This window comes from Gopherus evgoodei, chromosome 18 (assembly GCF_007399415.2).
Source record: "Gopherus evgoodei ecotype Sinaloan lineage chromosome 18, rGopEvg1_v1.p, whole genome shotgun sequence".
NCBI classification, from domain to species: Eukaryota; Metazoa; Chordata; order Testudines; family Testudinidae; genus Gopherus; species Gopherus evgoodei.
Window position 1 is genome coordinate 2,718,977 of NC_044339.1, and position 26,933 is coordinate 2,745,909.

At 50.2% G+C, this 26,933-nt stretch overlaps 1 protein-coding gene across 5 annotated transcripts in view; it reads left to right on the forward strand.

Moving 5' to 3' along the window:
* Window positions 1–1,050: 1,050 nt before the first annotated feature.
* Window positions 1,051–26,933, forward strand: part of SLC2A1 (solute carrier family 2 member 1) — a 37,561-nt gene continuing 11,678 nt past the window's right edge. The window contains exons 1-2 of one of the 5 annotated variants that reach the window (XM_030537568.1): window positions 1,051–1,114; window positions 15,288–15,380. In XM_030537568.1, the coding sequence (XP_030393428.1) occupies window positions 1,061–1,114; window positions 15,288–15,380 (147 nt within the window). In that variant the 5' untranslated portion in view covers window positions 1,051–1,060. Of the gene's footprint in view, window positions 1,115–1,931; window positions 2,025–7,006; window positions 7,106–15,284; window positions 15,381–26,933 lie in introns of those variants that run through there. The other 4 variants (XM_030537570.1, XM_030537569.1, XM_030537566.1 and 1 more) reach the window with 4 other exon arrangements.

Below are 26,933 nucleotides of genomic sequence, written 5' to 3' on the forward strand. Positions count from 1 at the left end.
ATTAGGAAGGTGTTTAGAAAGGATAAAGCCTTGTGCTACAGGCCTACAATTGTTTGTGTGACGAGGTTAGGATTAGGCAGAAATTGCCCACTATGGTGTTTATTGCCCCTTCATCTGGTGCTCGCTGCTGTCAGAGACAGGATCTCATGAGATCTGGCAATTCATGCCACCTTTATCCATGGTCACAACTATAGTAGATGCAGGTTCCTGTTGTTTCTTACTTGTTTGTTTTTTTAATGCTTTACAGTGATAAGAAAGCACATTGATGCCGTCACTTCGTTTTGTCCTGGTGTTAATCAATTTGCTAGTATTAACTTTTTACAGAGCTAAAACATTTCCACAGGAAATTAAAATTCATTCCTCATGTTTACTCAGTGATCCTAGTCACGCACAGGGCCCACCGTGGCAAATTTCAAAATGCCAATCAAAACTACATGCCCAAGAGCTCTTTGGCTGTCTCTCTCTTCCTTATATTAGTATTTAACCTGCGGTCCTGGCAAGACTGATTGTTGTTCAGTAACAAGTGATTTTACTCCGTTCTTTTCCCTCTTCTGGAGAAGGGACCCGGAGCAAGGGGGTGGGGAAAATATGTTTTGTTTTCATTACATGAAGTGTGGAATAGAGTCAGTGTCCTGTGTGAGAGCCTCCAGCAGACGGAGCAAAAACCTTTCAGTGAGGGGCCAGCTCCATCTTCAAGCTCACCAGGTGCAGTGAGGGCCCGAAAATTCACAACAGCGAAGCCACCGAGGGATGAAAACACAACAGGAGAAACTCTAGTGTGAAAACACTGTTTAAAGCTGGCACTGCCATCCTCTCCCCTCTCTGCCCCAGCACAACATCGCCACTGGCTGAGTGAACTGCAAAGGGAGGAGTTTGGTACCGAGCAAGGAATGAATTGCAGGCCCTGTTCCTTTCCCCCGGACCCTTTTATAAATGAGGTGGTTGTGGCGTGTGTATGTGTGAGACAGAGTGTCCATGGGAGGAGCGTAGCACCTTTAAATCTCTGTCTCTGGCCAGGCCAGGCAGGAATATTCTCTAAGGCTGCTGGTCTATCAGAGAAATGCCAAGCAGGAGTCCCTCGGAAGAGGAGACAGACAGACACACACACACACCGGTGAGCAGCTGGGGAAGGACCCAGCCAGGAGGATTCTGCATGCCAAGGATATAGCTTCAGGCAGGGCCGGCTTTAGGAAGTGCGGGGCCCAATTCGAACAGTTTTGACGGGGCCTGGCAGGGATGACTATAAAAAAAAAAACCATGTAAAAAAACACCTGGGGCTTGTACTCACTGGGCGGTGCGCCGAGTCTTCGGCGGCGGGTCCTTCACTCGCTCCAGGTCTGCAGCACTGAAGGACCTGCCGCCGAAGTGCCGTGGAAGACCCGGAGCACTGCCAGGTGAGTACAACTTTAAAGGGCGCCTCTAGCCAGAGAAGAGATTCTTCCTGGGTGCGGGGCCGGATTCGGGGAATTGGTGGAATTGGCCTAAAGCCGCCCTGGCTTCAGGGACTGCAGTGCTGCCCTCGTGTTTGCAGCTCGCCTCTGCAGCGCGCTCCTGAGGGATCGGTGCGGGGTGCAGAGAGCCGGGAAGCGCCCGCGGGAGCCCGCCCCCGGCTCAGCCAGTGCATTAAAAATTAGACCGAAATCCGCTCCCCCGCCCCGCCCCCCGCCGTGCGGAGCCAGCGTGGGGGGTGCCATGACGGACGGACGGGCCAGCCACTCAGGACCCCGCTGCCCGCCCCCTCCGGCCAGCCAACTACACACCCTCGACACACCCCCGTGCCCCTCACGGCCCAGCCAATCAGGAGGGCGCTCGCGACACACACTTAAGCCGGGTCAATGAGCCGCGGCGGTGGCAGGGTTTGCACGGCGCCTTGCGAGCGCGGCGCAGGCAGCAGCGCGCGGGGACTCGCGTCAGCTCGCGGTGCGCACAGGGCTCCGGCGGGAGCGTGGCCGGCTGGGCTCGGCCCGGCGTAGCTGCCTTCGGCGGGAGCGCGCGGGCGCAGCACCATGGAGTCAGGCAGCAAGGTGAACGCGCGGCCGGCGGGCCCGGGCAGGCTGCCCCGGCTCCGGGACCTTCCGGCGGGGGTGGGGGCAGCGTGTGCCGGGCCGTTTTGGAGGGAAGCGGGACTTGGGGGCGGGGCGAGCGGGCTGCGGGAGGTCTCTGCTTTACAGGCTCTTTCTGCTCCAAGCATCCCCCAGCTGCAGCCCTGGGCGGGCTCCCCGGCCGAGCCTCATTGCACGGCAGCGCGTGGGGCAGGGTGGCTGGGCTGCGCTCGCCCAGGGACAGGGCACATCACATTCCCGGCAGCCATCAGCTTGGCCGCCGGTCTGGGGGAGGCCTCGCTGCTATTCGGGCGCCGGAAGCCATTAGAATCCCCCCGCCCCATGGAGCACCCCCGGTGGCCGGGGCTCCCGGGGGGCGAGGCCTGGGCGGCTGTTTTAAAACAAGGAAATGACCTTCCCTTGCGGGCTTGAGCCGCCAGCTGCTTTTGGCTCCCTTAGCCAGTGCCCCGCTGGCAGTGATGGGACCCGCGGCTCCTTCCTGGGACTCGCCCTCCCTCATTGCCGGGCATGGGCGCTGGTACCGGGGGGGGGCAGTATTGCATGTACTACGCAGCCCACCCGGCTCTGAGCAGCGTGCGGAGTGGAAAACTTTCAGCCTGAATCGGCGATCGTGTGTTTAAAGTAACTAAACAAACAAATTAACCCCCAGACCAGTGACTGGGGGGCCCAGGCGCAAATGAATCGACCCATGTCCGAGGTGTGGGTTAAAAAGGCCAGTTTGCAGCTTAGGACGGGGTTCCGCTCCGGAGCCTTTGAGGATGGACGCGGGGGGTTGGGGGTCGTTCAGACTTTGTGTTGAAGCTTGGTGGGAAGGATGTCCGCGCCCTGTAGCCAGTCTGTGGTCAGTTGCTTAAAATACCCCGGTCCTTCTGTGTGCCCGCCTTAGGATCGGCCCGCTGCCAGCCTGGCCTGGCAGACACCGGGCACTGGGGACCCCAAAGCTCAGACTGGCACAGCGGCGCATGTCTGTAGCCTTACGGGTCAGAAGGGGGCTCGATGTCCCGCGTTCGCAGAAAACTCCCCCTGCTTTTCCAGGTAGTCTGGGACGAGAGGATGCTGGCAGACTTGCGATGTTGCCAACTCCCGGGGATTTGTTTTATTGATACTTGTCGGTTTTTTCAAGCCCTACCTACTGGAATCGAGGGTTTCAATGAGAATCTGCACTTTTTACATGTTTTTCTGAGCACTCTTTGTAAGGGAGAAATGTCTGGGAGTGAGCCCAGGTGCCCTCTAAAGTTTTAGAAACTAGAAGGCAAATAACCCCCCTCCACAAAAAAATCTTATTGGGGGAACCCCATGATTTTTAAGCTATGTGGGGCCTGACTCAGTACTTTTGAACATGTGGGGTTGACAGTCCTGATCGATCGGTCATTAGTTAGTTTCATTACTTCACGGTCCGACCATTATGATCATCTAGTCTGGCCGGAGAATTTCATCTGGTGGTATTTGTGTTTGAACTAGAGCGGGGGTCTAATCCCAGAGACATTGAGGTCCATGGCAAATATCCCATCGATTTTTTCACTAGGGCTAGGATTTCATTCCATGTTTAAAGACTCCGAATTAAAAGGCTTCAGGGCTTTTCAGATTAAAACTGATTCAGATAAAAAGTTAAACTGTTTGTCTCTAAAGCGAAATGTGATCTCTACCAAGGATACAGTCTTACAAATTATACAATCACAGTAAGGCCTGACGGGGAAAAACAGTATGTGCGTATTTCTAGTAATTCTTCCCTTGAGTTGGCCTGGCATCAAGGTTCAAATCTCCTATAGTCTAATCCCCACACAAACTTGATTTTTTTTCCCCCTCTTTGGTGCATTTGCAGGACTGTGTTAAAAGGATTTTTCCCCCCCTTGGTTTTTATTTGCTTGGTGGAAGAGCCCCTCTTCAGGGTAGGGACACTACCTCTTTGTTCTGTGCTTGGACCATACCTAATACCATCCAGTGCTGATCTTAAACACTAAAGGGATTAATTAACCCTTAGTCTTTGTTTTTCTTTCCCCCTCCTCCCCCGCTCCATCCACAGCAGTCAGCTTGTTTGACTTTCTTGGTCATATGGGGGATGTAATATCAAGAGTGTTCGTGTGATGTGATTACATTGGTGCTCGTGGTAAAAGGAGTAGGTTTTATAACAAAGAAAAAGGTGAGGGATCCAAAGCAAAAAACAGAAAAATCCCATCCCTGCCCAACTCCAGCAACAAGATTCAGACTGCGGCTCGAAATTGGGCTTTTCTGATCTGACTTCCTGTGGGTCTCGAATACTCCGAATGAGTAACTCGTTCCTCAGTTGCTCACATCTTCCCTGGTGACCTTCCATTTCACAGGTTCATCCTGTTGCGTTGCCCTGATATAACTGATTTGGGTGGTGCTACCCCAGATTACAGCTGCTAAACCATGGCCGTGGAGCAAACATTTGTACTATGTCGGGCTGGGAGCTGCACCAGGCGAGTTTATAACAGTGTATAGTTAAATACTGAGTATCCATGCGAACCCCTATGTAGCCTCTCTTTTGGTATAAATCTGGCTTACATGATTTAGCTTAAATTGATTTCTTGCTAATTTAAACCAAATCAATGTATGACTGGGTTAAATTGAATTAAGAGCGTCCACAAAGAGGGTTGAACCAGTTTAACCAAATTGATTTAAAATGATGATAGTTACACTGGCAGCTCCTGTGTGAAAATAAATGTGTAGACTAGCACTTAAATCACATTAAGTAACGAGTCAACTGGTAATCAATGAATTCAAGTTGCACACTAGGCGGTCGGCCACAATGTGCAATGAAAGGGGATTCCAGGGCGTGGGGTTCAGTCCAGCAGGCTCCTACCCTCTCCTACGATCTCTTTTAAAATAGCCGGTCTTGTGACAATGCAGTGGGGGCCCACGAGCAGCAATGCCCATCTTTGCAATGGCGTTCCCGCAGTCTGGTGTCTTTCTGGGTCAAGATGCTTGTAAAGCTTTTGTGCAACACTGTCTCCAGATTCCCTCCTTTCTCCCTAGCTGCGGAATGTGTTTTGGGATCAGCGCGTTACTGTATTTAGTTCGCTGAGCATTTCCAGGAGTGCTGCTGGCGGGGAGGGGAGGGGAGCGTCGCTGGGCTCTAGAGCTGTGGGTTTGGAAGCGGAGCTCTGGGACGTGACAGCCAGGAGCACCTCACAGGCAGAGCCTGGAGGAGGCGAAGGGCTAGGGGGCCATAGAAATCCAACACCCCGCGCCAGATTCTGATCTGGGTCTCGGTGGTGTAACTCCGCAGTAGGTTGCGTTTCCTTCTAGAAGCCCCAAAGGGGCACAAGGGGCCGGTTCACCTACAAGAAACACTGAGGCTGGTCCCAGTCCGCTCCGTGGTGTGTGTGTGGGGGGGGGTGTCAAGCTGTTTCGGGTCGAGACAGTTTAATCATAAAGGGCCTGGGGGCGAGTAGAGCCCAGAGCTCTGGCCAAGCACCCGTTAAGCGCCCCCCCCCCCCCGGGGGAGGGAGGCAGGGAAGCCCGTTACCCGCTGCTCCCCTCCAGCCGGGCCCGGGTGGAGCTGCCTGACTTGGGGGCGCCCCGTGCTGCCCGGACCGGGCGTGGCTCTGTCTCCCGGGGACTTCCCGGGCTCGGGTGGGATTTCCCCGCGCTGGGCTCGCGCAATGCCGGGGCTGCCCGCGGCGCGGCGCGGCCCCGCCCGCTCGCCTCCATTAGGCGGGGAGCTGCCGGCATGTCCCCGGCGTGCGGGGGGCGGGGGCGGAGGTGTCGCGCCAGCCCCGGCCATGCAGGCCAAAGGGGAGCGCCAGCCCCGCCCCCGGAGGCGGGGCCTCGACGGAGCTCGCTCCCCATTGGCGGCCGGGGACGAGCCCCTCGAGCGGGCTAAGGGGCTCCCAGCGGGGGGCCGAGCCGCGAGCCTGGGGGCGGGGATAGGGGGGCACAGCTGGGGGCGCCCCCGGCTGCCTTTCTTCCGCCTCTGTCATTTACCTTGGCTTGCCCGGCAGGGTGCGGCGGCTTCTTCTGGCCCGCCCAGATCTCTCTAATGGATCGAGGCCATTGAGATCCAGTCATTGCTCTTTTAATGTCCCATGCTGTCTGGGCAGAGAGAGGGGAGGGAAGTCCCTGGTCACATCCCGAACATGGTAACGTTGACAATGAAACCTTCCTCAGCTAGCATGATCTGGACAGGACCATGCAACCCTGGCTTGCAGGAATTTGAGGGACCACTTGGGAGGAAGGATTATGTACCCGAGTAGGGGGTTGCAGCTCAGACTGTATTTCTAATGTATGTCACAAGACCAAGCCTTATTCTCTCTTTACAAAGCACCAGGCATGATAATACTAAACCAATGAATATTTGACTGACGCACCCTCCCTTGTACAGCTGCAATACAGCCCCTTCTGATGCCAGGCAGGGCCCACAGCTTTGCTTGCAAAGTGCTGTAACCTTCCTCTTCCCTCTAGCCCTCCTACCAGTAGCCTTCAGACAGAGCCCTGATACTTTTTTATCATGTTACAGGATATGCTGCTACTGACTGGGTCATGTTATGTAGCAGATTGCATTACACTTTTTATCCTCAGTCATTTAAAAGGTGGAAACTCCTGTAATTTCCTTCCAGGACTAAATAATTCCTTACTTCCTGTGCCTTAATTGTAGGCTGAGCCCTTTGAAATAAAGTTGTGAGGAATGAATAGGTAAAAGGATGGAGGGGAAAGACAAACGAAGCAAATACAAACCACAGTAGAGAGACAATCAGCTGTGGATACTCCTGTCTATCAACTAGACAAACTTAAGTCTTAACTCAGTGGTAGACTATTTTGTTGTGTGGCTCTAAGTTTGAGATAATGGATGATCCATTTGGGATAAAATGAGTCCATTCAGACTTTCAACTAATTTTAGCCCTAAATGAACCTTTTGTGAGAGTCGGAGGCTACAAATAACACCTTTAAAAGTACTTTCTTTGGGAGTGTCTACACTTCCTGGTTCAGGCTAGTCCATGAAGCAGGAAGTGGCAAAATACCATGGGAAAGGCTGTGCTTACAGAATTTCATTCCCAATCTTGCAGACTCCAGATATCTGGGTAAGATTTGGCTAAACTTATCTTTAAGGGTGCCTGATCTGACCATTAAACCTATTAAAGAGATACAGATCAAATTTAACCCAAGTTTAGGTTTTGTAAAATTTATTGGTGGAGTTTCTATTATAGGAAATGCTATAAGAATTTCCTGGGGACAAAAACAATAGAATTGTAGGTAGAAACTTAATTTGGTTCTATAACAATTAGTCTCAATATCTGCAGAATTTAATAAAGCACAAAATCCTCTTCATATGAGTTTAGAACCATCCTTTAGAATTCTATAATAAAGATGTCATTTTATTTGATCTATATAATGTTTTTTTTTAAAAATCCTGTAGAAAAGTTAGGGTTAGGGTGATTTTTGGATGCCCATCTTGAAATACCTTAAAGGGGACCTGATTTTCAAAGTGCTGAGCACACATTCTATAAACTATTTCCCCTTTATGGTGCTCGAAATATAGCTAATCACTTTTTAAAATATTGGCTATGGTGTAAGATGACTGTTAGATGTTCAGCCACTGATAATTTAAACAGTCCTGCAAGAGGAAAGGCACATCTGGCTGAGGAGAACACAGATCAGTGTGATTCCAAATGTAATCGGAGAAAGCACATTGAATGGTGAATTTATAGTAGCATGTGTGGATCAAATTCCCTTTAAATGAGAGTTTTTTTGAGAGAACAGGTACAGTACCTGACTGTACCAGACATTCAAACCCCTCAAGGACCTGTGCTACAGTCTCCTTCCATAAAAGCTCACTGTACAAATAATTAGTTTTATGCAAACAGTGTGGTGCAATCTTATTGACGTAATGCTTCATGGTACAATATTCTGCAGATCCATTTATTGTTGCCTGGTCATTCAAGGTGTGCAAAAGCATGATGACTAATTAGAAATATTCTTGGACTTTCAGGCTGGTGTGAACTGCTCTGCTCTAGCACTGAGCAGAAGGAAAGTCTTTCTGTTTGGTAGGAGCTGATTCCATGATAGCAGGGGAGAGGAGTCTGCCTCTTGGCCCTTTCTTTAAGGGGACAGGGGATGATTTGCGTGCTTTACATAAGGCTGTGACTACTGGCCTTTTAAAAAAAAATAAAATCATTTTATAACGGTGTTAGGTGATGTTCAAACACAAGCTGCTTTTCATGTCCACGATGATGAAGCACTGTAGCTTTCGTAGGGGGAAGCTGTTCTGTGTGGTCATGGTGTGTCAGTGATTTAGGCAAAATAGCCTTGGGAAATCAGCTGTGCAGAAAGGAGTGCTGTCTGTTGGACAGAGTATGGGAAAGGGAGTTGTAACTTCAGGAATCTGTTCCTGGTTTGTGTAACAGGATGGCTTGACGCTTTAAGGGCTAGAAGCCTGGCTAGCCAATCCTAGTTAGGAGGCAGGCACACCTGTGCCAGGGATCAGGTGATTACCCTATAAGGAGCAGCAGGAAACTGCAGATAGGGAAAGGGGTTGATGCAATCTTGAGAGAGAACTAAAGGAAGCTGTGGAAAGCAGTCAGCAGCTCCTGCAGGAGACCCTTAACTAGGGATAGATTTGAGCCTGGAAGCCAGAGAAGGCAGATGCCACAGCTGTAAGAAAGAAAAGAGTCTGGCCTGGCAAAGCAGGAATGGCCCCGGGCAGGAAGGCTGGAGTTGGAAGAGAAACTTTTGTAGTCTTGAATTTAGGACATGGAGCTCTTTTGTTCAGATGACTTGATGTTAAACCTGACCCAAGGAGGGGTATTTTTGGTCACAAAACCTTTTGGTCACTGATGGTTCAAGAGGGCGAACAGCAGGGCTGCTTTCAAGCCTGCCCTGAGGCCAGTGGGGCATGTGAGAGGAGGACACTCATTGACATCCTGCCACTTGCTTCCTGTGACCTTGGGCAAGTTAGCCTTGCTGTGCTGCAGATCCACTGTGTGCTGTGCTGATACTGACCCATGCTCCAGGGATCAGGCTTCGTTCAGTGCTGCCTTGAGATCTGCTGAAAAATGCCAGGCTCTGCAGCACCAGTCTGGTCCAGCTCCATCAAGTGCTGGTTTGCTGGGAAAGATTCCCATTGGATTAACTGGGAGTTGGATTGAATCACTGATGAGAGGGAGCTGGCACAGAGGGGGCTGCTCCACAGCTGTCCAGCCACCTCTAGGCCTGTCTGAGGCATACAAGGCAACCCATGTTTTCTGCTTCTTCCAAACCAGCCACAGGTTGTAAAAAGACAGGCCCTGATCTTGCCATACTGCTAAGGATGGCAGGGACCACTACGATCAATCCACAGGGAGCAGCTTTCAGGACTGGAGTCAGAGGCTTCATGCACACGAGATAAACGAGTGTGTCTAAGAGCTGCATTAAAACCAAGCTATGGCCAAAAAAGGCTGAAATGCTGTGGGGCTGGCCAGTGGGAATGGCTTATTTCTTTTGATTAGCCCAATTTGGCCCCATCCACTGTAGGGCTTGGTCCTACTTGCATTTAAGTCAATGTCAAAACTCCCATTGGTGCCAGGCCCACGGAGGGACCAGGGTGCCAGCCAGGCTCCCAGCCATATGATGTGCATGGCAAGCAGTTTCATGATCACTGTGGGTATCACCCAAAAAACCTGGCACATTGCCAGTCAAAAAATGAAATGAGCAAGGCAGTACAAAAGCTAGCCAGGTGGCAAGGCCAGACCCAGAGCCATCCTACCACATGATAGTTCAGTGTGGATGGGAGCACGTGGTGGTTTGTGCATTACCCAGCATAATGGGGCCAGATCCTTACTGGAACTTGAGGGTGCAACTGTATTAACCACAATGGGCCCCACCTTGTGCCTTCTTTAAAGAAGAGTTTTACATAGTAGACAGTAAACATAGTCACACACACAAAGCCTCCTGTTCAATGGTCTCTTGTTAGCAGAGAGGCAGCAGGTAACACCGTGGGTGCTCAGCCTTTGCCTGCTGGGATTCTCGGGTTCGTTGGTTTCATGCCTTTTAAGGGACACACCACTTCAGAGAGTAGCACTAGCGCTGGTTGTATGTGCTGCAGGAGCATGAGTGTCAGCAGGTGTGGTGGCTGGATGCCATGCCTGGCACTTGGGAGTGTGAGGTGGGAAGGGGGAGCATGTATTGCTGGGAAAGAGGATTTCTTTCCCCTCTGAACCTGTGCAGACAGGATGTGGCCCCTTTCTACATACGCTCAGCAAAGCGCCCATGAGAAACAGGAACAATGTGAGCAGCTAAAGGAATCATTGTAAACCTTTCTGAAAACCTCTGCTTCTGCCTGAATCCCACTCTACACTTGCCCCATGCATCACAAATGGGGTGTGTGTGTGTACTCACATGTGCCACCCCTTCCTCGTTAGTCTCTGGTGCAGGCAGCTGGTGACCCAACTCAAGTGAGACCTTTGTCCAGAGCCACCAAAGTTGACTTCATATGTCGGCTCAGTGTCCTCTTCATTCCCCCCCTCCCCTCCACAGCCCTTTGGGTGTATGTCCTTGTCCCTCAGTGTGTTTGGGGAGATGGCTCCTGGGGAGCTCTGATCAGCTGGGCTTGAGGGCTAGCTGTACCCAGAGCTATTCACTTCTCGCAGTGTCCAGTATCTCCGGTCCTTATGATGTCAGGCTGTAGAACCTGGCTTCCCTTAACTGGAAGGGATACAGTAACCATTACCAGTACTTCCACAGGGTGAAATTCACCCCTGTGCAGACAGACATCCCCAGTGGGGCACAGTCTTGTGGACTTGTGTGCCTTGGAACTTGTACTGGTCTTCTTGATGCTAGCTTCTGTTCCTTGATTTTTTGAAAGCCAGCCTGCATGCTCCTGTATGAGTTAGAGCAGCCTAGGGCCTGCGCTAATTTATGCCAGCAGCATATGGACCTTATATCAGCTGTAGACTGGGGTTGCAGGTTGGAACTCAGTCCTGTCCCTCCCCACTAAATTACTCTTTGTGCCTCTTGTGCCAGGCTGGGGGAAGAGTAATTGGCACATAACCCAGCTCTGATATCTTTACACTAGCTGATACCCCTGCCACCGGCTGGCCACTGACACCTAGAGCCTGGCTTCTTTATGCAGTTGGCAAAACTGGCCCTGTGTCAAAAAGTGGTGCTTGGAGCTCTGCGACAATCATGCAGTGTTTCTTTCCTTAGCCCTAAGCCCCTCTGAAATCCAGGGGAAGCTGTCTGACAGAGGAGGGCCTGAGTCTTAAAACAAAACACATCCCCCTTCTCCCCATCTGTTGCGTCACAACTGAGAGCACCCTCCAAATGCAGGGCCAAATGTGCTGGCATACTCCAGCCACTGTGCTCATCTGTCACCTGAGCAGGGCAAAGCTACTGGTGGCTGGCCTGCAACATACTTTTCACCATTCACACCCTTTGTTAACCTTTTGCATTTTACTCTGCCTTGTCAGTTTCCCTTTACATAGGCTCCCAGATCATACAGCTAGAAGGGACTGTTAGGATAACCTAGTTGGACCTCTTGTGTAATACAGGCCAGAGGACTTCACACAGCGATTGGATGACCACTTGTGACTGAACTAGGGGACCTGGCCAAGGAAGGAGGTTTTGCTTCCAACTGAGCTGCGGGGAGAGATGCAGAGCCCAGGCAGGTGGCTAAGCCAAGAGCTGCACAGGAAAGGGCTCCTGAAGCCGGGCTGCCGAGGGGAAAAGATGAGGGATCTGAGCTGTGTGGCTTGCTGAACCCCCCTGTGGAGGGGTTAATGAAGGAGGCAGTTTAAAGGAGGATTTTGACATGAGTAAGGGCCCAGAGGGATCATTCCAGGACAGCAGGGGTGATGTAAGCAGGCAGGGGGCATGTGCTAGTGTCTGGGGAGCCAAGATTGGTAGATGCTGTAGAGCAGAGTTGCTGTGGTTAAGACAGAGGAGGAGCCAATGGCTAGTGCACAGGGCTCAGTCATGGTCTGACCTCTGCAAGTCCTTCCTGAGCAGAGAAGTAATTGCAGTTAATTGTGACTCTCAGAATGAATCTTCCCATGTGACCAGGCTCTCGGTCCTGGCTCTGTACAACAAAGGGGTTGGGGTGGAGCTGGATCATTGCCCCATTACCCCTAGTCAGATGCACATGGCCCAGGTTAAAGGTTTGGGATCTCCAACAAAGGCACACTGAGATTTGGCAAATCTGCACTGCTGTTTCAGCAAACTCTGCTTCCACCAAAACCAGCATTGCTTCCGTGAGCTGGTGTGAAGCAATCAAAGGGGCTTTAATTTCACATGGCTATTCCAAAGCTGATCAGCCCAGCCTGTGAAAAGTGGATCCAGTTTTCTAGGTACAGCCACCAGGCTGAGCTGCTGGTGACTTTCCTGCCTGGATAAATGGGCCATTCATGGAGGTGTCCCGTTACCAGCCTGTGCTGACACTCTCTACCCCTAGCAGCTTGGGACTTCAGTACCTTGCCTTGTTTGCAGCAGGCAAGCATGTCTGGCTCAAACACAGACCCAGGTCTGAACCACATCCCCCACAAGCTGCAGGCTTAACTGAAAACTGCTTAAGAAGTGCTCCTGCCTCCAGCACTCTGAACCCCATTGGATCTGGGTATCCAACCCCAAATAAAGCCATTTTACTCTGTATAAAGCTTGAACAGCTGTTTGCCCCCCTCCAGGTGTTAATACATACTCTGGGTTAATAAGTTTAAAAAGTGATGTTATTAAATACAAAAAGTAGGATATACATGGTTCCAAGTCATAACAGACAGAACAAAGTAAATTACCAAACAAAATAAGATAAAACACGCAAGTCAGCACCTAATACAGAAGGAGACTAAATGCAGGTAAATATCACCCTCAGATGTTCCAATAGTCTGCTTTGACAGACTAGCCTCCTTCTGGTCTAGGCCTAATCCTTTCCCCCGGTACAGCCCTTGTTCCAGCTCAGGTGGTAGCTCAGGGATTTCTTATGACTGCTGCCTCCTTTGTTCTGTTCCGTTCCCTTATATAGCTTTGGCACAAGGCAGGAATCCTTTGTCCCTCTCTGGGTTCCCACCGCTCCTTCTAAATGGAAAAGCACCAGGTTAAGGATGAATTCCAGTTCAGGTGACATGGTCACATGTCACTGTAAGACTTCATTACCCACTTGCCAGCACATGTAGGAAGACATACAAGTAAACAGCCATTTACAACCAATTGTCCTGCTTAATGGGAGCCATCAAGATACCAAACAACCATTAATGGCCCACACTTTGCATAACTACAATAGGGCCTCAGAGTTGCATTTTATATTCCTAATTTCAGATACAAGAATGACACGTTCATACAAATAGGATGAACACACTCAGTAGATCATAAGCTTTGCAAAGATATGTTACATGGTATGTCTAGCATAAAACATTCCCATTATGTCATATTTACACTCATAAGCATATTTCTGTAAACCATTATGGGGTGCATTGTCACAGTAGATTTGTGGTGATCAGCTTTGCAGAGATTTAAACTAGTGAACGCCAATACATGATTCTTATCTTGCCTACACTTAACTTAAAGCCAGAGTAACTCCATGAAGGTCAATACAGTATCACTATTATTTATTTAGCATGTGCCTAGTGTAGCCAAGCAATGACACTTTCAGTGGTGTGATGCAGTTCCTGTAGGCCACCGCTGAACCTAGTCATCAGGCCTTCATCGATATTGTGCATCATCATCTCTTGTGCCATAGCTGCACAAAAGGCTGTCACGGAAACCTCGGCGATACTGGTTAGCTGCACAGAGACCTTGCCCTGCATGCCCAGATTAAAGGGCAAGGCAGGCCCGTGCCTATGGCCCAGTACCTGGAGTCACAAAATTTCAACATACATTTAAAAAAAAAAAAAATCAGCCTCTGTGGATTGAAAGAAAAGCATGAAAACTTGACCCAAGTTTCCTTAGATTGTAAGCTCTTTGGGGTAGGGACTGTCTTTTCTGTTAGTACAGCACCTAGCACTGTGGGATTCTGGTCCATCACAAGGGCTTCTTGGCGCAATTGCAATTAATAAATGACTAATGCCTGCCTAAGTCTGCAGACACCCTGAAACAGTAGCCCCAGCCATCTTAACTCTGAAACCTGCTGCCTCCCCAAGAAGGGACCACAGCCTCAGTATGGTGATTGGGGCTCCCATCTGAGATGTGCTGAGGGTCCTGGATTGTTTCGTTCAGGCCTGTATCCTTTTAAGTGAGAGGAGATTCAGGCACCATATCTTTCCCAGGAAACTGCTTTTCCTAATATCATACACATACACCTCTTCCTCGATATAACGCTGTCCTCAGGAGCCAAAAAATCTTACCGCATTATAGGTTAAACTGCGTTATATTGAACTTGCTTTGATCCACCGGACTGTACAGCCAGGGACGGCGCTTCCATTGAGGCAAACTAGGCAATCGCCTAGGGCGCCAGGATTTTCGGGGGGGGGGGGGGGGGCGGCAGGTGGCTCCGGTGGACCTGCCGCAGTCATGCCTGCGGAGGGTCCGTTGATCCACCGGAGCCAGGGACCAACAGACCCGCCGCAGAAATGGTTGCGGCAGCTCCGTGGGAGCGGCGCACGGGGCGGCGAAATGGCCGTGCACCTAGGGCGTGAAAAACTAGCGCCAGTCCTGTGTACAGCCAGGCCTCCTCCCCCGAGCACTGCTTTACCGTGTTATATCGGGTTGAGTTTTATTGAGATAGAGGTGTACATGTATATATTAACCCCTGAAAGATCTGGTCAGACACTCTGCTTTAGAAAATGGGTGGATTTAATCGATAAATGCATTGATGGAACAAGTCATGAAATGCTAACAAGGGATAACCTTATGGGATATTAACTCAGTGGGCCAAACCTGGCTTTTCATGTAAATCAGTGCAACTCCACTGCAGCTTGTGAGTTTGCATGGGTGGACTTTGGATTTTTTAATTCACAAAGAGCTACACCATGCCCTGATCTGCAAGCCTCTCCACGAGGAGCTACTTTTCTGTGTAGGGAGAAAGCTGGGGAAGGGCTGCTCTGCTCAGCCTCTTGCTCAGTAGCGGATATGCTGGGAGCCAGGAAAAGATGAGCCCTAATTCTCCTGGCTCATTGCAGATGGGAAGGGGACAGGGACGGGTGTACAAGTCTTGTACGTGCACAGCTGCTGTTTGGTTGGATCCTACAATGGTTCAGGTCAGGAGCCAGGTGGGTGCCCTGTATCGGGGGGCTGCCCTCACAGTCCTGCATTGGAGAGAAGAGTGTTTCCCAACTTGATTGCATGTTGTTTCTCTTGAAGCAGATGACGGCTCGCTTGATGCTGGCAGTGGGAGGAGCAGTGCTGGGCTCCCTGCAGTTTGGCTATAATACTGGAGTCATCAATGCCCCGCAGAAGGTAAGGGTGAAAGGCTTGGTCTAAGTACAAAGCTCCTCTGCTGTACTCATACTGCCCCCCGTTTCTTTTGCAGTGCATCCTCACACCGGCAGACCTACACAAAGCACACACCCACACAGCATGCATCCATTGCACACTCCACAACATGACACCTCTCAAACTGCAGCACACCACCACACATGGAAACAAACTGCCATGCAGGTGCATACATGCAGAGTAATGCAGCCATCATTGTAACACAACACTCGCATGCTGCAACACAATATGTGAATACTTGCACACTCCAAAACAACTCCACACATGAAAACACACACACACCTACACATACTACCCACCACACCTCCCCACTCCAAGCTCAGCTAAAATAGCACATCCTGTTAGCAGCTTACTGATTCTAATGAGATTTATTAAGCAGTTATTTAGCTGTTCCCAGGAGCATTAAAGTTTCCTCTTTGTTTACTGTTTTGTTAAAGAATTCTGGGGAAGTTATTACATAAACTGACCTTGTCTCATGACTAATGAGAGAGGCCCCAGCAATGCAGATCTGAGCATTCCCAAATTAGTTCAGACTCAGGACTTGGATCTGGGACCCTTTTCTAAAGGTATGTTTACATTGCAGTTAGACACCCGGGCCAGTCCATGCCAGTTGACTCAGGCTCATGGGCAGAGAGGACCCATGCCTGTGACTAGGGGGAGCAGGGAGGGCAGCTGGCTTCAGCAGTGTTACTGAGCATGTTCAGTACAAACCAGGCAGCAAATCTTAAGGAGCATGTGACACTACACATCTCTCCTCCACCCCCCGCCTGCCCCCACACACATGTCGCCTCTGCTCATGGTGCTCAGGCTAAGGGGCTGTTCAATTTGATATTTGGATTCTGGGACCCTCCCACCTCCGTTGGGGACAGTGATGGAGGAGCCTGTAATATAGATGGGATTCAGGAGTTTTTGTGCTGGCTCAGAGCAGGTCTGGACACCACTGAGCATTGCCTAGATTATAGGTCCTGCTGTTGTGATGCCTTTGGGCTGGGATAAAGACAATCTTAGCTGCTCTGAAGCAGGGGGAGTTTTGACAGCCTTTGGTTCTGCCCGCAGGGAACCTGATCTCTCCAACTGCACAGGTGCTGATAATGGGTATTACCTACACTTTATTGGCCACTCTTACCCTCCTCCATGTTCCTTCTTGTCTGCTCCCTCCCTGTGCTGCTCTTTTAGATCAGCTGTCTGAGTGTTTGGCCAGCTGAGTCATACCGCAGCTCTGCATCCTCATGCTGAGATTATTGCAACCAGGGTGGGAAGAGACTCCCTGTGAAAAGGGATCGTAGTCAATAGGCAGAGCCTGAGCCAAATCCGGACCACCAGATGCTTTTGAATGGACCCCAAAATCTTAATTGATAACTTATGGTTATTGAGGTGTGAAAAATGTTTCTCTGGAGTCTGGACCTTAACAAAAACCAAACTGCCCCAGCTCTAAAACCTGATTCCATTTAACCTGCTGTCCTTGAGGGCTGCCCAACCTCCCTTCCTAGCTAGCTCGCAGGGGCAGGGTAGCCAATACCAGTGTCGGAAATACTGGGCTTTCACTCACACTTCTAATGGAGTTCCATTAATTCACTGGAGTCACTCCTGATTCTTCCTGGGGTGAGCGAGGGTGGAATCAGTGGGGAAGTGCAGCGCTAAGGTACCTAATGATCTCCTAGCAGAATACAGCTAACTCCCAATAGCTTCAGCAGGGTTACTTGTATTCCCTAGTGCAGGACACTACAAGTGTTGGGGACTGGAGCCTGGGAGAAGATGCCTAGGAGACAGATGAGGAGACCAGGGGGAGAGTGCCCTGAAGTGGGGGTGGAGGGGAGGTAATGCCAAAGAAACCAGGATGGGGTTCTGCTCTGAGTGGATCATCACCCAAGGGTCGGGTGGGGTTCTGACACCTTTGTGTGTTTGGTGCCTAGTGACAAAGCCCTATTGACAGTCAACAGGAGCTGGGAACTAATTCACTTAGGTGACTTTGAAAATCCTACCTATCACTGTTTCATTCTGGTATCTAATGTGCACGCTGGAGATTCAAGAGACTTGTAGAAAAAGCTCCAACATGTTTCTCCCAGATGCCAGACTGTTTTCAGGGCCCCAACATGAAGGACAATCCACCCCCACCCTGATGATCACACCTGCTGCCCTAAGGCAGACAAAAGACAAGCCTTGAACTGACTGCAGCCGGTCAACTTGAAAAGGACCAGGCATTCCAGGGCCATGGAGAGAATTAAAACATCAAAGCATCTGTGTACAATCCCAAATAATTAAAAAATGCAGAGGTAGAATTTGTGCTGCAGGAATATTAAACCTATTGCAGGAGGGATCAGCAGGCCAGTGGCACCATTTGAATTACCATTTGTTACTCTGAAACAGCTCAAAGAGGTTAAAAAAAAAAGCTTCTTTTAAAAACTTTCTAATCTTTGTAAACAGTATTGAAATTTGTAATGACTTGATCCATATTCATTTGAGGTGAAAATGGATTATCTAGCTAATTAGACTGCATGTTGCAATGAAAAACATTCTTGCAAAGTACAGTTGTGAGCCAGAAATCTTGTTTTGGGGGGGTTAACCCCTTTGACATCAAGGGGTAGGCTACAGTCTTGCAAGAGCAGAGCTAGTGTTTGCACAATTCTCTGAAGAGGCAAAAATGCTGGCTGAGCACTAGAATCACTATTCGGTGATGCAGCTAAACAGAGTGATTCTGCACGAGGGGTTTAATCCAGTGAGATGCTGAAGAGCCAGTGAAGTCAGTGGCAGCCCAGGATGCTCAGTGTTCACCAAGAGCACTGAGTCTGTGGTGGTGTTGGCTGCAGATCCATCCCCACTGAGCAGAGGAGCAGCCTTCCCTGTCCTGCAGAGCCACAGTAGAGGGAGGGCATGGCTGCAAAGGAGAGAGCCAGAGCAGCCCTGCTGCACAGCCCTACGGGAGTTACTGAGTCCTCGCTGGTGCTGCAATCCCTCGTGTGTGTCGCTGGGACTTGGGGGTGCACCCCATAGTTCTCCATGCTGCAGCAAGCTGAGCTGCTCTGATTCTTGCCAAACTTGTTCGTCCTGTTGGGCACATGAGAGGAATTGTGGGAAGGCTCTGGAGGGCTCATTGCAAAGAGGGCAGATTACCAGCCAGAGTGGAGGTGCCTGCGCTGAAAGGCTGTTGTGGCATATTTAGAGTTAGTGGGACCCTGTGCACAGCTTCATTTTTCAGGGCCCTCCAGGACCTAACCAAGAAAAACATTCTCATCTCCCCCTGTTTTCATTCTTTTTTCCCTCCTCCTATCTTATAAGTAGTAAGAAGTAAATGAAAATCAAGTGAGGTACCTTGATTGGGGGAGGGGGTGCAGGGGTCAGGCTCTGGGAGGAAGCTTGGATTCAGGGTGCAGGCTTTGGGCTGGGATTGGGATATGGGAGGGGGTGAGAGGTGTGGGCTCTAGGTGGAAGTTTGGTGCCAGCTCTGGGCTGGAGCAGGAGGTTGGGGTGCAGGAAGGGTCAGGGGGTGGCTTACTTTGGGCAGTGCAGCTCCCAACTAACCAGCGCACCCCTCTGGCAGCGGCTCCTAGGTGGAGGGTGTAGGGGAGACAGGGGATCTCTGTGTGCAGCTGCCCATGGGGGCCACCCCCACAGCTCCCATTGCCCACAGTTCCCAGCCAATGGGTGCTGCAGAGTTGGCGCTCAGGGCGGGGGGGAGGGGGGGGAGAGAAAGCAACACATGGACACACACACCCCGCAGGGACTGCTTCCTGGACTGGTGAAGCGTGGAGAGGGGGAGGCAGCGTGGGTCCCATCTCAGTCCTGCTGCGCTGCTGCTGGCATGTCTCTGTGTGCCCCTGGGGGGGGGCCGCACAGAGCATGCAAGGACATGCCAGCAGCCAGCCGCTTCTGGGAGTGACGTGGGGCCACCGGTCACAGCATGCAGGGAGCCACCAGCCAGGACTCGGGCAGGTTGACAGATGAGATTTGTCCTGCATTTGGGGGGGGCTGTCACTAAATCCACTGCTGTTGTGCATGGCCGTGACAGGTAAGAGCTCTCAGGCTTACAGCTGCAGCGAAGAGACCCTAAGCAAGAAAGTTTGGGCCCTACCCTGCCCCCAGGAGGCCTTTGCTCCTTCCAGCCCAAGGGCACCTGCAGCCCAACTGTTAGAAATAATCACATCTGGTACTCTGCACGGGGAAAGGTGTGAGGAAGCCTAGGCTGGATTGTAGAAACCTGGGGTCTCAGCAGAAATCCCCCTGCCCCACAGTGGTTTATTCCCCATAACCTCCAAATCTGAGTTATTGCTTTTCAGGATAGAATTCCCCATCCCTTATGTAGGGCCTGCATTCTTTGTTCCTGGATGCAGACATTTGCATTTAGCCAGATAAAAATACATATTTGACTTGCACCCAGATGATTCTAGATTGCTTGGTAAGTGACCTGTACTCTTCATTATTTATCACTTGTCGATTTATTATCTGCAAACTATTGTGGCGGTTTTGTTTTCTTCCAGGTCATTGGTGAGCCTGGCAGCTGATGGAGTGGTTGTTTGACCCTGTGACGATAAAGTAAAAGCCCTTACACACAAAGGGATGCATTTGAGAAGTGAATCCCCAGTAGGTTACCCAGGCCTTGGCAGGGCGTACAGGGAGGTTATATTGGGAGCATTCCCCATAGCCCGTCCATGCTACTTTGTGGAGGGGGGGGGGGGAGTGTGTCCCCACCAGGCCAGGCATGATCCCCTGGAGGTGTGCACAAAGGGCCAGTGGAAGTCTGAGTAATACATTCCTTATGAAGAGGGTTTGGCTGGTTTTGATTTAAATGATGCATTTGGGGGTTAAATGCTGCCCTGTGAGGAAGGAGGGAAGCAGGATTTAATCAAACCCATGAACATTAATTACCCTCCTGGGTTTCTTTGTGTCCTGACTCTCTAAATTATCTGCAGAGCCAGTGTCCAAGCCACTTCCCTGTATAGCCAACCTTGACCAGCCCTGCTGGCTGGGCTCAGCTCAGTTCTGAGGGTGCATTGTGGAACAGGAGACTTCACAGGCCTGCTGCGGTGTGCGGGAGGCAGGCTAGCTGGGAGGGGTTGTGCTGTGGTCCAGTGCCGAGGGGGGGGGTAGGGGAGATAGCGCTGAGGGGGATTGGCAAGTGGAGCTGGGGGAGAAGGAGCTGGGAGTGATCCCCTGTTGCTAGGGGACCACTGGGGAGAGGGAGAGGAGAGGTCAGGGCTGTGTCAGGGAGAGGGGGGGATGTGGAGCAGCAGCAGCAGTTTGCTGAGGGGCCTCCCAGCTGCTTGGGCTCTCAATAGCCATTTCCCTGTGAGCAGCCTGGCTCTGGCTGTTCGCTGGTTCCAGCCTACGGGGTCCAGGTGCAGCTAGGCTCACTCCTCTTCCCTAGGCATGGGACAGGGTCTCTCTACTGCCTTCCCCCTTCGGTGGGCACTGAAGGGAGTGTTTGTGCCAGGTCGTTCCATTGCACTCCAGGGATGAGGTGGTGGGGCATGAACTTTGTCACTTTTCTTCTCCGTGGCTGGCCTTGATGCTGTTCAATGTGAGCTGTTGGGAGGCGAGGAGGTGCAAAGTACCAGTAACCTGGCCAGCCCGAGTCCCCATCAGTGACCTGGTCAGGCTGTTGGACAGTTTGGGGTTGGGATATGGAGCCAGTCGGTGTGAATATTGCCTGAGCTGCTAGCATATGATCGTTGTTATTGGTGATGGCTGGGGAGTGAACGAGCAAATCCCTCCTGGACAGATACCCCCAGGACATACCTAGCATCATTGCTGGCCAAGAGTTTAAGGGGCTGTGGAGACTGAAGCCCCCTCTCACCTGAAGAGACTGGGGCTGAACCCCCTGGACAGAGCATGGCACAAGCTTATGTAACTCACTGGCAAAGTGTGGGTTGTGCCCACCCTTCTGCCCCAGGGGCTGGGCTGCTAGAGGGCAATAGCTGATGACAGCTGCCAACCAATGGAGTTGCTTTGTTGGCTCAAGAGGTGGAGATCAGTGCTGAAGGTCTTGGGTTTCAAACCCTGCTAATGGGCCCTGTGAACAGGCCTCTGGGCTGCAGGGCCCTTGGGCCACCCCCTTCCACCAGCACCTTATTCACCAAGCTGTGTTCAAAGATTTCAGCCTCTGGGCTACCCTTGGGAGCTGCTGGCCTGTGTTACGCCCTGCACACATAGTTGCCCAAGCTCCTGATGAGCTTGTTTTGACCATAGAACAATGGTCAAGACGACAACGGCTGCAGCAATTTGGTTTCCTGGCACTGCTGTGCCCATAAAGACACCCCCATGCTTCAGCAATGCAGCAGCAAAGCTTAGCTGGTTACAGAACCTGACTCACCAGGCAGCCTGCAAGGGTAGGGTGAGCGCTAGAAACAGGGAGACTAAATGAGAACTGCTGCTCTTTAAAATGACCCTCTCGATTTCGGGACAGCCTGGGAACTTGGGCTGGCAGGGTTGGCAAACCTAAGCATTGTCCCTGCTCTCCAGGGAACACCAGCCTGGGATGACAGGTATTGTAGCTAATAGTCTGAGTAAAATAGCTGGTGGAGCAGAGCTGCTGATCTACATCTAGAGAACCAGTCAGGTGGTGATGGAGCTCCAGCAGCAGAGACCCTTCACACCTGGAACAGTTAAGTGGGATATTCAGCTAGTGTAAACCAGTGTTGCTCCACCAGTTGTAATTGGCTGGATTTCATGGGGTAGCTTCAGTGGTACAAATGGAGTAATGTTGACTTATCCCAGCTGAGGATCTGGCCCTCAGGTTTCCAAAAACCTATGTTGTGCTGGAGGAGAGCCAAAAAAATCCATCCTTGCAGAAGATCTTCAGGGCAAACAGTGGGGGATGAATAGCTGCTGTGCTGTCACTTTAAGATCCCCCTCCTCTCTCCTCCTCCTTCCCCGCCCCCCCCCCACACATTGCTGAAACAGCTTCTACTTAATTCCTTGGGACGTGGGGGGGAGGGGTGTCAATACAGGCTGGACTAAGTATTTGCCAAATATGTAGGGGAAGGTCTCTGCCGTTGACATTGTGCAGTCAAAGCAGCTGATCCTGCTCTCACAAGCAGCGGCAGTGAGGGCTTGGGTAGAACGTTTTTCATTGAATCATTTTTCTGCTTGGAAAATGGCTTTTAACAAAACAGAAAATCTCATTGAGGGGAAAACCCAAAATATTTTCAATAAAAATGGAGTATCTCAGTGGGGGGAAATTCTGTGGGGGATGAGATTGGCAACTGAAAGGTTTTGATTTTAAACAAAATCTGGTTCTTTACAAACACCCCAAATTTCAGAAACAAATTTTCCGTCACAAATGTTTGTGAGGGCTGGGGAGACCTTCCCAGCCAGCTGTACCTGTGCTCAGATCTCTGTTTCCCCCTTTCCCTTCCTTGACACAGCAAGGACACCCCTTGTGTTCTCACTTGCTGCACCAAACTCTATCCCCTCCCTACCCCCACATCCTGCACTATTTTCTGCCAAACTTGAACCAGTTCATAACCCACCCCCAACCTCCCAGCAGGGAGTGCTGGATTGCCACTGCAGTACGTTTCCCCATGCCTTGTGTGAAGTATCACGCCGCACTCTTTAATAGATCAGTCAGTTGGTGTCTTCTGCTCTTCCTCCTAACGTGACAGCAGGGTTTGGAGTAGCCCAAGCTCTGAGGCAGGTCAGAGGTCACTGGGATTTCAGATTACATCAGTTTTCCTCTAAATTCTTTCTCCAAAGTATTGATAATGTCTCTTCTGCCAGATCTGAGCAGAACTAGAACAGCACATGCGTTCCTCCCATGCCTTAAACTGTTTGCAGATTAGCTACCTTGGCAGCTGCAGGAGGCGAAGCGCAGAATCTGAACTCAGACCTTGCCAGAGGTGGGAGAGAAGGAAACTATTTCCGAGCTGGCCTTTTGCAATCTATTTGCAATTACACAGAGTCCATTGAAGTCGACGGGAGCATTGGATAAGGTCCATAATGAATAAGTACAATTCTATGTTTGGAAGGGGAGATTGTGAACATGAGATAATGAAACAGGCTCTTGCACATAAATCTGCACCTGTACTTCCCTTAGAACCCTGTTTTTCAGCTGGTATGGCACTGTCAGAAGAAATATCTGTGTAGGTTGAAATCCAGTGATGGATCCAGTGTCATCTTGTTGGAATCAAATTTGGTCCCTTTGGGGAGTGTTTTCTTTCCCTCTGTCTGAGAAGAGCAATAAAATCCAGTTTCTGACATTTTCAGTCTGATTTTTAAAGGGACACAGGCAATTTGAAATCTAATCTACTTCAAAAATGACCAGTCGTCACATTGGCCGTGCCTGCCTCAGAGTCCCACTGGCAATCTTTGTAGTTCCACAAACACAGTTTCCTCTTTTTAAAAGTTTTTCTTTTCCCTTTTGCAGTGTGGAAAATTCTGTAGGGGAACTGATTGGGGTGGGGTGGGAGGGAAGCTGTGAAAAGTAGTAATCACAGAGGCACTGGCAGCGGGCACCCGGGCTGTCAGGATTTAGAAATCCACTTGTAGTTTTTTTTTGTAAGTCATGGTTTTTGCCCTCCATCAAATCAACCAGGTACGCAAGGCCCCAGCCTCGGGACGGCAAACATACGTTTAAAAAATAAAATGATGGAGAGAACCAGCAAAGCAACTCAAGGTGTTTAGCCAAACCTAGAGATCCCATGCCACCCTCCCCCCACTCCCAGCACGTTGACCATCTGCCCCACTTCACTCTCCTCAGGATCAGGGATGTAATTGATCAACATTCTGCCAAGTGTTGGGCAACTTGCCCTTCTCTCTCCTCCTGAGGGTCCTTGCTCCACCCACCCAAGAGACTCCCTGAGATTTCACATTCTGCCATGCAGACCCCTGCGCGATTCACCTTCCGATTAGTAAACATCTCCTTTCTCTGCATTCACATTTCTGCCTGGTTCTGGCCTGGGGGGAGCCTCTCCTTCCCCACAGGCACAGCAAGGAGGCAATTTCAGAGGTCCTGTGGTTTTGTTCACTGTCACTAGGGTGAGGTCACAACTTGTCTGGCTACATTTCTTTGCAGGCAGTTTCCTCCCAGTGAGCTATGGGAATGTTATCAACTTGCTGCTGGCCTGACCTGTGGGGACGGGTTTGGTGATTCCCATCTAGTGGAGGAAAAGTGTCATTGGTTTAAAAAGACACTCCAGCCTCGTGCCAACAAGGGGGTGAGCTCTGTGACGCAGCAGCTTGTGACTGAGGAAGACACGAGCCAAGCCATGTGACTGAGGCATATGGCCCAAGTATGGGGGGAAGCGAAGTAGCCTTTAGGTGAGGCCTGGGAATTTGTGGCATTTGTCACTGCAGATGAAATCCAAACTGGAACAGAGTGTCCATGGGGATGGGAGGAAAGGGACAGCCCTAGTGCCTGGACAGTAAATTAACAGCCCGGGAGAGTTCCTTGCTTCTGTCACTGAGCAGGAGTAGGCTCAAGGGTAGGCACAGTGGTTCATCTAAGTAGCGGGAGTAATAATACTTTGCAGTGCTATAATGTGTTCCCAGAGGATCGCAGCACATTGTGTCTGGTCTGTGTCTCTGAGGTTCCTGCACTGGCACACATTACCATAGTATCTGTACAGACTATGGATGCAGTGGTCGCTTCACTCTCCACTGAGATGCAGCCATTTGTGGGGAGGAGCATGGTAACAGCACCCAGTAACACAACATGGCAAGGAGAATTTTGTCTCCAGTTGAAATGGAAGGGGGAATTTAAAGAGGCAGAAGACAGTTACCCAAAAAGGGGCTGCCAGGTTCACCGCCCCAACTCTTGTGAAAATTGCCATGTGTCTCATCTGACATGCAGCCACGGGCTGGGGTATCGATTCAGTGTTGGAGATAACAAAGGAGCTAAGTTATTTGCTCCATTTGGAAAGCACTGCATTTGGCTTTGGCATATTCCTGGGTCTGGCTGCAGGGCCGTCCTTAGGATTTATGGGGCCTTACACAGTATTCTTAAACTGGTGCCCCTATGCCTGACGGCAGCCTGGGCTTGCAGCCCAGGGGAGGGACCAAGCACCTAAAGATACCATGGCCACCTCATGGTGGCAGAGAGTCACAGTTCCTTGCAGAGACCCCTCTATCTCCCTCATGCAGAATGCATGGCACCACCGGCACCGGTGCATTCGGCTCTGTGAATATGGCCCTTGCCTAAGGACACTGCAACATGTGCTGGGTGTGCGGAGCCGACCCTCTCTTATCTGCTGTCATGGGCAGAGGGTGAAGCTGCTGCTTGGGGAGGCTAGCTCCCCAGCCCACCTCTTCTGCCTGTGACCCTGCCCATACCCCACCCTGCTCTGCCCAGGCCCCACCTTCTCCCCGTCTCCCTCCTCTGTTCCTTCCCCCTCCCTGCTCACCCCCTTCCAGCCAATCCCTGAACCCAAATGAAGCAAATGACATTTGAAAAAAAACACTTTTCTGCAATTTCTTTCTAAAGAAAGTGGCACGTTTTCCACTGCATGCCAGATGGTGAAGACTGGACATGCAGAGGGTACCTAATTAAAACCATGAAATTTGGGAATAAAAAATGTCAGTCACAGGTTTTTTGATCTGCCCTGAAGTTTGTCAGAGATTTATTTGCAAAAACTTTACACTGAGGGCAAGTCAGCTGTCCTACTGAATACAACATTAAATATTATGGAATACATGATACAGCTCTTCTGTTTTACATTTTCTTAATCAGTATTTTTAAGCTGATTTTATATTTTAAATGTACTCTTTAGCCTTCATAGAATCATCATTCCAGATTACTACATACACCTCTACCCCAATATAACGCTGTCCTTGGGAGCCAAAAAATCTTACCGCATTTTAGGTGAAACCACGTTATATTGAACTTGCTTTGATCTGCTGGAGCACAAAGCCCCTCCTGCCCCTCCACCCCACCCTCCGGAGCACTGCATTGCCACATTATATCCAAATTTGTGTTATATCGGGGTAGAGGTGTATTTATCTCACTGAAACAAAGACATTATTTTAAAGTAATCAGTTACAGAGGTTTAGTGTGTTCATAACAATGTTCATTGCTTTTAGAAAAAGGGAGCACTAATTTACTTTGTGATCACTGTAACAATAGATATGGTTATGAAATTTCACCAACTTTAAAAAATGTTTCCAAAGATTTTAGGAACAATAAAGGATTTTATATCTTACTAAGGTATGATTTTGCTGGAGGGTTCTCTTCTGACTATTTGATGAACTAGTTTTAAGTAAGGAAAGAAATTAATTTGTCCAGCTATCTGGAAGGAAAGGGGTGTTGTCCTTTTAAGGGCTCTCTTTAACAGGAGAGAAGGGAAAACGGGATGGCCAGGAAGACTTTGGAAGCAACTTTTTGTACTATAGTCATGAAAATTAAAATGTATTTTAGATCAGGGGGGTCTTTTGAAGGATTTATTTAAAAAACTACGTCTGGAGATCCTAGCTAAAGATGAATACTCAGATTGTGTATCTAAAACTCTGTGCAAGGATTTTTTAGAGATGTGATTTTATAATCTTCAGCAACACACTGATGAAAAATTTTAAACTCAGGTTACTGTTCTG